Here is a 12,848-nt window from a genome sequence, read left to right on the forward strand (position 1 = left end):
TTCTTATCTGAAGTTTAAAAGGAATTTTAAGGATGGATAATGTAGGAGATGCTCGGCAATTTAATGCTCAGGGGTGATGTGGGAGAAAACTGAAATACATATTAGATCTCAATTTCAAAAACAGTCTTTCTGAATTCAAAAACTAGAAAAAAAAATTTCCAAACAGCATGAAATCGTATAACAGCATTTTAAAGGGCCATAATCTTTTTTTTAATTTTTATCTCTATTGTAGAATTTAATTTTTCCTAAGCTTTTCATCTACTTGTATCAAAATCAAATATTCTCCAGTACTATTTATTGTACATACATACAGAATTTACTCTAAATATGTTTGTCACTCTTGAATTGGATTGTGTATATCTTTCTTAACAAAAGTTCTGATTGTCCTCTATTAACCACAAAGTAAGAATTCATATGGAATAAAATTTCTCTCAAACATCCGTCCTCAATGTGTGATCTAGAATTGAATATCCTTACCATGCAAAAGAGTGAAGTTTCCGACACTGTAATCTAAACACACCGTAGTGTGATTTACAATGGAAAATAAAAATGATTTCCTGAGATAAGTTGTCAGGTCTTCAAAATGCATAAATATAGAACATAAATTCCTCAACTGGAACATAACAACACAGAATATGTATGTGAAATACAAATGGCTTCACAATTCTGAGGAATTTCTCACAGTATTTTGTATAATTAGATAGTTTATCTGAAAAAAAAATTGATTAAGGGTATGTTATTTCTAATTTCTCTTTTATTTTTCATACATACACATGTACATGTAGTTTTATGTGATAAGCTTAGGAAAGACTTTTCTTGGCAAACATTTGAAAATTATCTGGTTACATACACTATGGAAAAACCACGAGGGAGTTCAAAATGTTAAAGGCTCCATCACTTCATTTTCTGCTAGAACACAAACGATGCACCTCTTATTGACCTATGGCGTTGAGCTTTCCATTTGTTCAGCCAGCACTTCACCTGCCGTAAAACTGAGAGAAAGTCCTGCTTTAGCTTCTTGTTTCCCCAAATCAGAATAAATGAGTGGCCTGAAGGATAAACGATTGCAAGGACCTGACCACTGAAGAAGACTGAGTCATTCTGCAGACTATTAAAATACCAAACTGCAAAGATCAGAATCAGGAAGTGAATGAGAAATAGCAAGAGAAAGGAGATCACAGTTTGAATGGCTCTTATGTGGACCTCGGTCCTGGGATCTTGGGATCCTTTGCCACTAAGCCGCATCTTCTTGAGATGTTTCCACAGGGAAAAGATTAGCAGCAGCGAAGACATCAGGGACATAGCAAAGGGTACGAAGTTTGCAAGCGTGAATACAGTCATATACGAAAGGGGCACGATGTCCCTCGATTTGATATTCCAGGTGATGTTTCCTTCACATTCATTCATCCACATTTTTCTATTTATACTTACCAATACAAGATGAAAAACCAAGAAGACCGAAGTCCCCAACAGTATCGTGAGAATCACTCTTCTAACTCTCCACTTTAGGTGAAGAAATATAAGGCTGGAGAAATTGGCTATCTTGAGCAAATAAAGTATGCTGAGGCTAGTTGTAAGCCAGACACAAAAATGGTTGCTTACTATCCAGATCACATCAATAATAAGTCTTGCTTCTGAACTACATAAAGCTGGAGAAAACACAGTTGCATACCAGTGTATTACTGATATCCAAAGCAAACACATTCTGGAGACCGCCAGAGCAGCGAGAATTCCATCAACTAAAAAGATCTTTTGTCCCTTGACCCAATCAATACAGTTCACCAGTGCTATGAAGCCATTGGCAAAATTTCCTAGAACAAATTCTGCTATTACAAAGATGGAAAGAATGCTCTGTAGTAAATTTATCATGTCTAAAAAAAAAAAAAAAAAGACCAAGTCTAATATCTTTTAATATTCTGACCTTAAGCCGTATGTACAGCTGATCTTGAATGTGCATAAAATTCTTGTTTCTTTTAAATTCTGTGAACAGTGGCAAGCAGGAAAGTGCCAGAGTATGCTAATGGAAGAGCTCAATGCTGTCTTTGTAAAAAACATTATTATTCCCCCAACAGCTCAAATTAAGTCTTATTCATACACTTTATGTCCTACTGTAGGCTAGAATATTTCATAACTAATGTTGACGTGACCTGAATTCTCATTTGCTAGCATGCAAATAAAGACATATTCTATTTCATTGTTTTGCAATTTTCTTTATTTAAACTCTCCATAATTTGTGTTCGTCAACTTCGTCATTAGTAAAATTTAAAAACTCAATACATTAAATATACAGCAGATGCTAAATTATTATATGAAGTTGCTATAGATTTTTGTTTTTACTGTCAGATTTATGCAGAAAGAATCCAAGGCTTTTCCTATTAAAACATCACGGGTTTCTCGGGAACTCCAAGAAAGCTAATACTCAGGGCTGGTTGCTGAAAACTAACATTTAGGTATAATTTTATTATTTTTAACTCATAAGCACATAAGCACACATAAACATATGCATACATACATGCATATATCTCATGGATGGAAAAAATTATTATCCCATAATTTCAAAAGTAGAAAATGAATCTCAGAGAGGTCATATCTAGGTTTAAATCCTTTTTTTCTTTCAGCTTTTTCAGCCCATTATTAATAGTTATCAAACATATCTCTATGTCAGGGCTTTGATAAAGTTTGTCTTTTGAGTCTATTTAACATTTAAATATTAATTATTTAATTAAAATATTCATAAATTTTATAAATATTCCTCGGAAACTTCAAAAGAACATGTGGCTTTCATTGTAGAGTCTAGACTCCTCTATATATGAGTATTCACTTTTATGTTTCTCTGTTTAATTCATTTCTGACTACTTAATATTTTTAAGGTTAATAAATGTTAAAATCTGCCTCTAACCTTAGATTCTAACCAGTTTCAGGGTTTATATTATAATGGATTTTAGAAGAGGAACTTAGAGCTGGACTACCAGGAAGGAAAACCCAGATTCTCTGCTTCATATATCTCAGATCTTGGATTCTTAAAATTATTCTCTGCCTTGGTATAGTTATCAGTAAACTGCAGGTGATAATATTATGGTTACCTGGAATCTTACTTCACAAGAGCATAAAATACCTTTGGTGATGATTAGATTGCTCTATATTTTGATTATAGTTAATGTTTTAAGGGTGTATACACTGTTCGGTCTCATCAAATTATATATTAAAGTGAGAGCATTTTACTACATGTAAATTATACTTCATTAATGTTAATTTCAAAGGAAAATACAATAAATAAAAAACTCGGAAATGAAGGCATTTTTGACATTTTCAGACAAACAAAATCTTAACAAGACGTCACTCGTGGAAATTCTAAAGGAAATTAATTCTAAATGAAATTTGCCAAACATATGAGTGAATTGGGAAGTGGATTCTTCTCCAGTCAAGGCTGCAGAGGAGAATGTAGTCTAATGCAGACTTTGACTGCAGCTTGATGAGACCCTGAAGCAGAAAACACAGCTAAGCCTTGCTCAGACTCCTGAGCCCCCTAAAACTGTGAGATAAGAAATGTGTGTTTCTTTGTTTAAGCCACTAAATCTGTGGTAATCTGTTACACAGCAATAGCAAATGAATACAATGGCATCAACTGGGAATTTGGTTTTTGGTCTATTTGGTTGAGAACAGCTATTCTCTGTCTAAGGAGAAATGCCCCAGAATTTGGTCTGCTACTCTTTGCCTATTTTTCTGTGTAAGAATATACTTTCTCTGGAGAGGATCATGGTGTTCTTACATCTGTACTAGTGAATGGTTGTGATCTACATGCATTGTCTGCTGAGGCTGAAGTTCTACATTCAAAGCAGCAAGCTCTCTGTATGTCTGTTTGCAGCTGACAAAAGCTTTCAACTATAGTTATGTGAGTCTTAAACCTTTGCTTACCTCTGGAAATATTAATAAAATGGATTATATTGTCTCTCATATGAAGCATCAGTGGCAGATAGGGATGCTGTTTGGAGCTTTTAGCAGGCCTCTTTAAGTGAATCACAGTGCAAGTCCTTAGGATTTTGGAGCAAATTCCTGCCATCCTCTGTAACTAGAGAAACAGTTCTTGGCTTCCTACTGGGCCTTCATAGAGACTAACCATGGACCATCAAGTTTCCATGTGATCTGAGCTTCCCACCATGAACTAAGTGTTATCTGACTCACCAAGCCATAAAATTAGGCATGCACAATCATCGAATGGAAGCGGTATAGACAAGATGATCAGGTCCAAACAGATCCTGATGGCACCAGTAAGTTACACGAAGAAGTAGTCCAAATTCCATGGTCCCCACTCCTGCTACAATGCCTGGTCTCTTCCTTCGCGCACCTATGGCCTCATGGGAAGTTCCCTATGATCAGTTGACAGAGGAAGAGAAGACATGGGCCTAGTTTACAGATGGTTCTGCACAATAGCAGATACCATCCAAAAGTGAACAGCAGCAACACTTTAGCTAATGTCCCTTTCTGGGACATACTCAAAGGGCAGTGGTATGTCCCAGTGGGCAGAATTCTGACCATTGTACCTGGTTGGAAGGAGAGATGGATCAGGGTACAGTTACATACCGAGCCATGGACGGTGGCTGATGGTCTGGCTGGATGGTCAGGGATTTGGAAGGAACATGATTGGAATGTTGTGTTCAAGGGAATCTGAGAAAGAGGTATGTGGACAGACCTCTCTGAATGTTCACCAAAGGATAACTTTGACAGAGGAGAATTTTAATAAACAAGTGGATAAGATGACCTTTTCTGTAGATAATAGCCAGCCTCTTTCCCCAGCCAGCCCTGTCATCACCCAGTGGGCTCATAAACAACGTGACCAGAGTGGCAGAAACAAAAGTTATGTGTGGGCTTAGCAACATGAACTTCCACTCACAAAGGCCAATCTGCTGAATGCCCAATCTGCCAGTAGGAGAGACGAACACTGAGTCCCAGATATGGTACCATTCGAGGTTACCAGTCAGTTACCTGGTGGTGGGTTGATTGCTTTCATCATGGAAGAGGCAACAGTTTGTTCTTACTAGAATAGATGTTTAGTGTGGGTATGGACTTGCTTTCTCTGCATATAATATTTCCTCCAAAAACTAGCTTCCATGCACTTACTAAATACCTTATCCACCATCAAGGTATTGCACACAATATTGCTTCTGGTCAAAGAACTAACCTCACAGCAAGAGAAGTGTGGCAGTGGGCCCATGCTCTTCGAATTCACTGATCTTACCATGTTCCCCAGCGTCCTAAAGTAGTTGGCTTGACAGAATGGAGGAATGGCTTTTTTGAAGACTCAGTTACAGTGCCAGTTAGGTGGCAATATCTTGCAGGGCTAAAGCAAGATTCTCCAGAAGGTTACACGTACTAAGAATCAGCATCCAATATTCAGTGCTGTTTCTCCAGTAGCCAACATGTACATGTACAGCAATCAAGAGGTAGAAGTGAAAGTGTCACCACTCACTATTACACCTAGTAACCCAATAGCAAAATTTCTATTTTCATGATCTTATGTTCTGCTGGCCTGGAGGTCATTGGACAAATGGAGGTACACTTCTACCGGGAGACACAACAATGATTCCATTGAACTGGAAGTTAAGACTGCCACCTGACCACTCTGGTCTGCTTATATCCTCTAAATCAATGGCAAAGAAGGAAGATACTGTGTTGGCTGGGGTAATTGATCCTAACTTCCAAGGGGAAATTGGAAACGATGATGGAGGTTAGAAAGAATACATCTAGAATATAGAAATCCCGTAGGTAGTCTCTTGGTATTACCGTGCCCTATGATTTATATGAGTAACATTCTTTTGCTTTTCTACAATAAACCATCATCTATGGGAAAACTGAATAAAACAGTCATAATACCACACTCTTAAAGAAAGCATTTTTATTAGTGCTAATAAGAAAGTGGTAACAATTCCCTTCTTTTCCCTAACTTTGGTCACAGACTACATAAAATCATGGTTTAGTCACACTCCACGAAGTTGGAAAAAAACTGTTAATAGATGTAACGTGACCAGTTTTCCTTCAATGGCACCCTGCCTGTTGCTTGGACATCACCACAGGCTCTCATGGGGAGAGTTAAGGAACAGAACTTGATCTCAAAATATCATTCAAATAATCAAAATATAATACATCGATCGTAGGGACACCATCTTATTCTATGATTTATTTTTTCAATAGTTCTTTTACATTTACTCTACTTCTAATGTTAGAAATAGGGCACCGTGCTTTAATTCTGTGATTTTTAAGAGCATCCATAAATAATTTGATCAAGTAATACATTTAAAACTAAAGAACACTCCATTTCTAAATGTATTCAGATGGACTTGAACTTTGCTATTTACTAAGGTAAGTTACCCACAATGATCTTTAAGAAATTACTTAGACATTGTCCAATTTATGTATGTTAATATTTTAAATATAAATCACTAAACGACATACATGATGATGATGATGATGATGATGATGATGATGATGATGATGGCAGCTAAATGGGAGATCTCTAACTGATAGTTATGGCTTCATCCAGTTTTTTAAGTGGTGGAGTTCACTGTGATAGGAGTGAACTACCAATATTATCCTCTCCAGGGCCTCATGATACTTACATTATTCTCAGCATCAGGGCTAGCTTAAAAGCACAACTTCACCTAAAACTTCATCAAAAGTAACTTAAAATATTTCTGCCATTCTAAAAATTATGGCAAAAGTGATCTCAATGAGTACTTTGCATTTGCACATGGGCATGTACATATCCACTACATAAAAATACAGTACATAAACTTTCTTTCACATTTTACTAGCATCTTTAACAAGCAAAATTCTCCCACCTGCTTATTTGCATTCCCAGCTACTATGATTAAATCTGGGTTATTTTATTACAACAGTCAGAATACCACTACAGATATACAAACATGTCCAAACATTATACTGAATATGTATTATGCTTTAACAAATTTATCTTTCTATGTCTGTCTTTTTTTTCTGGCAGGGAACTAAGAATTTTATAGATCTAATTTGTTCATTTTCATTTTTGCATAGTATTCTATTGTGCCAATATGCCATAATTTATTTGTCCATTTTATAACTGATGGGCCTTTGTATGACTTCTCAACTTCAGCTATTAAGGGCAATAGTAGCATTCACATTTTTGCCTATACATCCTGGTACATAATGTACTAGATTTTCTAATGTGAAAAATAGGAGTACGGTTACTGGGCCTTAGGATATGCATCTTCACTTTAATCACATAATACCATACTGTTGCACAAAGTTGTTTTATCAATTCATAATCCTATGAATAGTGTATAAAAATTCCTATTACTTCAGATCTTGTCAAAAATTAGAAACAGACTAATATTTATACTTTTACATTTATATAAAGTATTATTACACTTACATTACACTTAACATTTTACAATCATTTTTCTATTCTAATTTCAAATTTATCTTTGGAAAAATTTGCATTATTTTTTCCCTTTCTATGACTGTAATTTCATATACATTTATTCATACCGTATTGTATATTTTATATATTGATCAATATTCCATTACATATTTTATAACTTTTTTCCTTCATGTTTCAAATACTCTTGTTACCAGCAAGAGTTTTACAGCAGAGATATTGCTTTTAATTGAATATTATGTCAGATCACTTTGTGATAGTATAATTCCTTAAAAGCATGTTAGTCCTGTTTAACAAAACCTAAAAGGATCGATAAAAGAATGTTGAAATTGAAAATGAGCCTAAAAGTTTTTCTATTAAGGTCTGTCCCATAGAATACACAAAGTTCTTTCAAATTTTGCTCATGAAGCTAAAGGTTTTGCTTTTATCAGAGAATTTAAGATGCCACAGTAGTCTCCAGGTGATCTGTCTTAGCTTGCTGTTTCCCAAAATTACAATAAATGAGTGACTCAAGGGAAAGATAGTTGAGATCAGCATCATGGCCTAATAGCTCTGTACCTTAGTAAAGATCCAACTTGCTATTAGAGTGGAAATAAAGTAAATGATGAAGAGGAGGAGGAAGATGGTCACCATTTTCATGGCCCTCCTGCGGGCCTCTGTGCCAGAGTCCCTTGATCCTATCAGGTTGAGCCGTAAATTCTTGGTGTGTCTCAACAAGGAGAGAAATAAAAGGAGTGAAGACATCAGGTACCGAAGAAAGGGGATAACACAGGTCAAGCTAAGAAGAAGAAGTCTTTTAAGGTAGAAAATTTTATTTTCATCTAAATGCAAAGTCATGTTCCTTTCATGCACTCTATAAGTATTCAACTACAACTCACTAAGAGCATCCTGCATTAAGAGATATAATAGACAATAAGAAGAAAGACACCAGAAAAAGCATAAGAACCACTGTCCACTCTCCACTTCAGCCAGATGAAAAAGAAGTAGGAAAAACTGGCTTTCTTAAGGAAGTAGAAAATGCTTAGGCAGGTGGCAAACCAGGTTGTTAAGTGATTAGTTAGTGCCCAAAGAATAGTAACCACTTTCACTAGTTTACCAATAGCATACAGATGTGGAGATAGCCCTATTAGGAATGAATCCAATAGTGTTATGAACGGTTGAATGATCCTGGCCAGAGCCAAGCTGGTGAGGACGAAATCTGCCAAGGAGACCTTCCCACTCTTGACCCATTCGATACAGTTTACCAGTTCAATAAACCCATTTCCCAGCATTCCCAAGATGAATTCTCCTGTTGCCACTACCAGAAAGGAGACCTCCATTCCAACTGACATTTTTATAAAAATATTTTTACTATTGTGCCTCACTGACAGCTTTGTAGTTAAACAGGTGCAGATAGACACCCATTTATGATGCTTTCTAGAAATATTTCCCTCATATTTCCAGAAAGTACAACCAAAATTTTGCTATGTGATGTAGTTCCAGAGTTCCTCACAAAATAGTTCACTCTACTTATATTATACTTCTAGTGCTAAACCAAACAGTTCTGTTAAGAGACACAAAGCTCCATGAATATCTATCATAATACACACAGTCAGCTACTATGTAATTTTCAGAGTAAACACAAATGATGTCTATTTATCCTAGCACCAGCTGCAAATTTCCATTTGTGCCACTGACTAAAAGGATAAAATCAAATATGTAAACATGCAAATATGACAGAGATTATTTTCCACTAATTTGTACTTTCATCTCCCTGAGCCATACATTTAAATGCAAATATTTTAAATTTTGAATATAAATTGCCAGGGGAAAAAAATACCTTACACAATTTTGTCATATTTGTTACTTATTAATAAGATTCTCCTACTTATCAAATATTTTTGTTAATACAATTTTATTTATAAAAATAATTTATTGCAATTATTTCTACTTCAAAGAGCACACCCAAGTCCTAGAACTAATAACCAAAAATAATTAGTACATAATATTGTAGAAGCTAAATCAGAATTTATATGCAAAGTATACTGTGGATGTACATGATAAAGCCACTACCAGAAGGAGACCTCCATTCCAACTGACAAATGTTACAATGCAGAATCAATTTGGGGTTTATGAAGACAGGAATATTTAGTAGGAAATTGAATTATTTAGAATTTATGAAGAAATAGAGAAATGAATTCAAGACTGATGTAAAGGCATATCAAATTATCAAAGAGACATGAACAAGCTATGGCACACTTCTAAACAGAACTTCTTTTGTTTTACAGTAACTTATTAGCTATTCCAGTGTAAATGTTACTAAGTGCCCTCCAACATCCACATTCTAAATTAAATGTTTCCATCTTCTTTCTAGGCTACAGAATGACTATATTTTCCAGCTTCCCTTACATGTGGTTATGGCAATGTGAGTGAATCTGAACAATGTTTTTTGAGTGAAAATTATGTGTATCATTTATAGGCCCATCCTAACCAAAATCTCCCCATGCAGGCTCTATATGCCTTTCTTCCCCCTGGCTATCTGGATTGGAGGCGACTCCAGGGTAATCTTGGCAGCCACATACTCAAGATGGCACACTTATGGTCAGCTCAATCGTCTGGATGACTGCATAGAGACGGCTCCTCAGGCACATCAGTACTGTTAAAAGAGCAATACTAAATTTAGATTATGTATGAGGCCCTTTATATTTTGGAGCTTATTTTTGACAACAGTTCATTTACCCAGTCTAAGGCAGTAATTGGAAAAGGGCGTGAGCAGATTTTTTAGAGGCATTTGAATGGTGAAGAAACAGAACCAGGAAATTTATGCCAGCTGCAGATTTTGTGATAGATTTAGTTTTTGTTGGTTTTCCAGAACGAATGTAGTTTATTCATCCATTTATTTAGTCATTAAAATGTCATTTTGTTCAGCTGTTGTATGGGCTGGCTTTCATGTCTTGGGGAGTCAGCAGGAAAAAGGATAGACATGATCCCCACATAACAGTGCTTATATTCCGCTGGGGCAGCAGATGGTTGAAAATAAATGAATAAACTATCTGTGGAAAATATTTATCTTAAAGTTCAGATAATGTTAAAATTTCATAATACTAAGAATTAATATAGAAGTGTAAATTCAGTTGTTAACAAAATTATACATTTTTTCTTGTAATAGAACTTGCTACCAAATTTATGTCAACACTTTCTATTTCACCACTTTCCACAAGATTATAACAAAACAGATCTTGAAGACTTTTCTGATCATCATTACATAGACATCATATATACCATTTTCGTATATGCAAAAAGATCACTGACTTACATACTATAATTTTTTACTATTCTTATCTGGGTCTTCATATCTGAAGTTTAAAAGAAAATTTTAGCTAGCAGGACAGAAAAGATGATTGGCAATTCAGAGGCCCAAAGGTGGTTAAGAAAACTGGATAATTTGACACCGGTTTTCAACTTCATTTCAAAACTGTAAGAAATGACTTTCCTAACTGCGTATGGAAACATAGCAACATTCAAAATGTCATGACCATTTTTCTTTCTTCTTCATCTCTATTGTAGAACTAGATTTATTTCTAAGCTTTCGCCTACTTGCACTAAATCTAATAATCTTTAATACTGTTTATTGTACGCAAATATAAAAATTATTCTAAATATGTCACTCTTTAATTTTATTGTGTACATCTTTTCCTAACGACAGCTCTGATTGTTCTCAATTAACCATGAAGTAAGAACTCACAATGGAATAATACCTATCAACCATCCATCCTCAATGCATGATTTATATATTTTTATTTTTTTATTTTTAATTTTTTAGGCGAGGCAACCCTTGATTGACCTCACAGATTGCAAGGACCTTGTCAGCTTACAATCTCTTATTTTTTTATTTTTTACACCTACAGCACCTAGTCTTCCTAGGTGGTCTCCCATTCAAGTTCTAACCAGGCCTGACCCTGCTTAGCTTTCGAGATCAGACGGGATCAGGTTTGTTCAGGGTAACATGGCCGTAGACTCTCAATACGTGATCTAGAATTGAATATCCTTAGCACCCAGAAGACTGGACGTTCAAATAATAAAATCTAAACACACTATGGTACACATGTGTGGTACTAATTACAATAGAAAATAGCAATAATTTTTTAGATGAGTTGTCAATCCTTTAAAGTGCATAAATATAGATTGTAAATTTTTCAATTCCAAGATGATAACATAGACTATGTATGTGAAATACTCACGGCTTCATAATTCTGAGGAATTTCTTACACTATCTTGTAAAATTAGATTGCTTACCTAAAAAAACATATGGTAACCATATAATCATCCTTGTATTTTTCATAAACATATACACATGTATATTTTTGTGATAAACTTAGGTAAAAGATTTTCTAGGTAAACCTTACCCAATTATATACACATTAGGAAAAGCAGAAATATAAAACATTACAGACTCCATCAGTTTGTTTTCTGCCAGAACACACATGATGCCCTGCTTACTTCCTTTCTTTCAGCCAGCACCTCAGCTGCTACAGAAATGACAGAAAGGCCTATCTTAGCTTCTTGTTTCCCCAAATCAGGATAAATGAGTGGTTTATTGAGAGGATTTCAAGAACTCTGAAAAGCAGGAAATCTGTTTTGTTCCTCATCATATTAGAATTCCAAACTGAGAAGATCGGAGTCAGGAAGTAAATAGCAAGAAGCAAGAGAAAGGTGATCACAGTTTGAATGGCTCTTATGTGGACCTCAGTCCTGGGATCTTGGGATCTTTTGCCACTGAGCTACATCTTTTTGAGATGTTTCCTCAGGGAAAAGATTAGCAGCTGCAAAGCCATCAATCAGGGACATAGTAAAGGGTACGAAGTTCACAAGCATAAATACAGTCATATTTGAAATGTGCACCATGTCCCTCGATTTGGTATTCCAGGTGATGTTTCCTTCACATTCATTCATTTGCATATTTTCATCTATGTTTACAACTGCAAGATGAAAAACCAAGAAGACCAAAGTCTCAAACAGTATCATGAGAATTACTCTTTTAACTTTCCACTTTAGGTGAAGAAATATAAGGCTGGAGAAATTGGCTATCTTGAGCAAAAAAAGTATGCTGAGGCTAGTTGTAAGCCAGACACTAAAATGGTTGCTTACTGTACAGATCATATAGACAATAATTTTTACTTCTGAGCTATATAAAGCTGGATTAAACACAGTTGCATACCAATTTATTACTAATGCCCAGAGCAAACCCATTCTGGAGACCGCCAGAGCAGTGAGAATTCCATCAGCTAAGGAGATCTTTTGTCCCTTGACCCAGTTGATACAGTTCACCAGTGCTAGGAAGCCATTGGCAAAATTTCCTAGAACAAATTCTGCTATTACAAAGATGGAAAGAATGCTCATAATTAGTAAACTTATCATGTCTAAAAAGAAAAAAAAATGGCTGAGTCTAATATCACTG

General features: G+C 35.4%; 1 protein-coding gene and 2 pseudogenes across 1 annotated transcript; all 3 read right to left on the reverse strand.

Moving 5' to 3' along the window:
- Window positions 1–909: 909 nt before the first annotated feature.
- Window positions 910–1,869, reverse strand: LOC105307996 (taste receptor type 2 member 46-like). Its single transcript, XM_011383698.1, has one exon. It carries the CDS (start codon window positions 1,867–1,869, stop codon window positions 910–912), a length of 960 nt encoding a protein of 319 aa, XP_011382000.1.
- Window positions 1,870–11,289: 9,420 nt separating this feature from the next.
- LOC111733199 lies at window positions 11,290–11,408 on the reverse strand (annotated as a pseudogene).
- A 478-nt stretch (window positions 11,409–11,886) lies between these two features.
- On the reverse strand, window positions 11,887–12,808 carry LOC105307998 (annotated as a pseudogene).
- Window positions 12,809–12,848: the final 40 nt, after the last annotated feature.

Source organism: Pteropus vampyrus, unplaced genomic scaffold, assembly GCF_000151845.1.
Source record: "Pteropus vampyrus isolate Shadow unplaced genomic scaffold, Pvam_2.0 Scaffold537, whole genome shotgun sequence".
Classification (NCBI taxonomy): domain Eukaryota; kingdom Metazoa; phylum Chordata; class Mammalia; order Chiroptera; family Pteropodidae; genus Pteropus; species Pteropus vampyrus.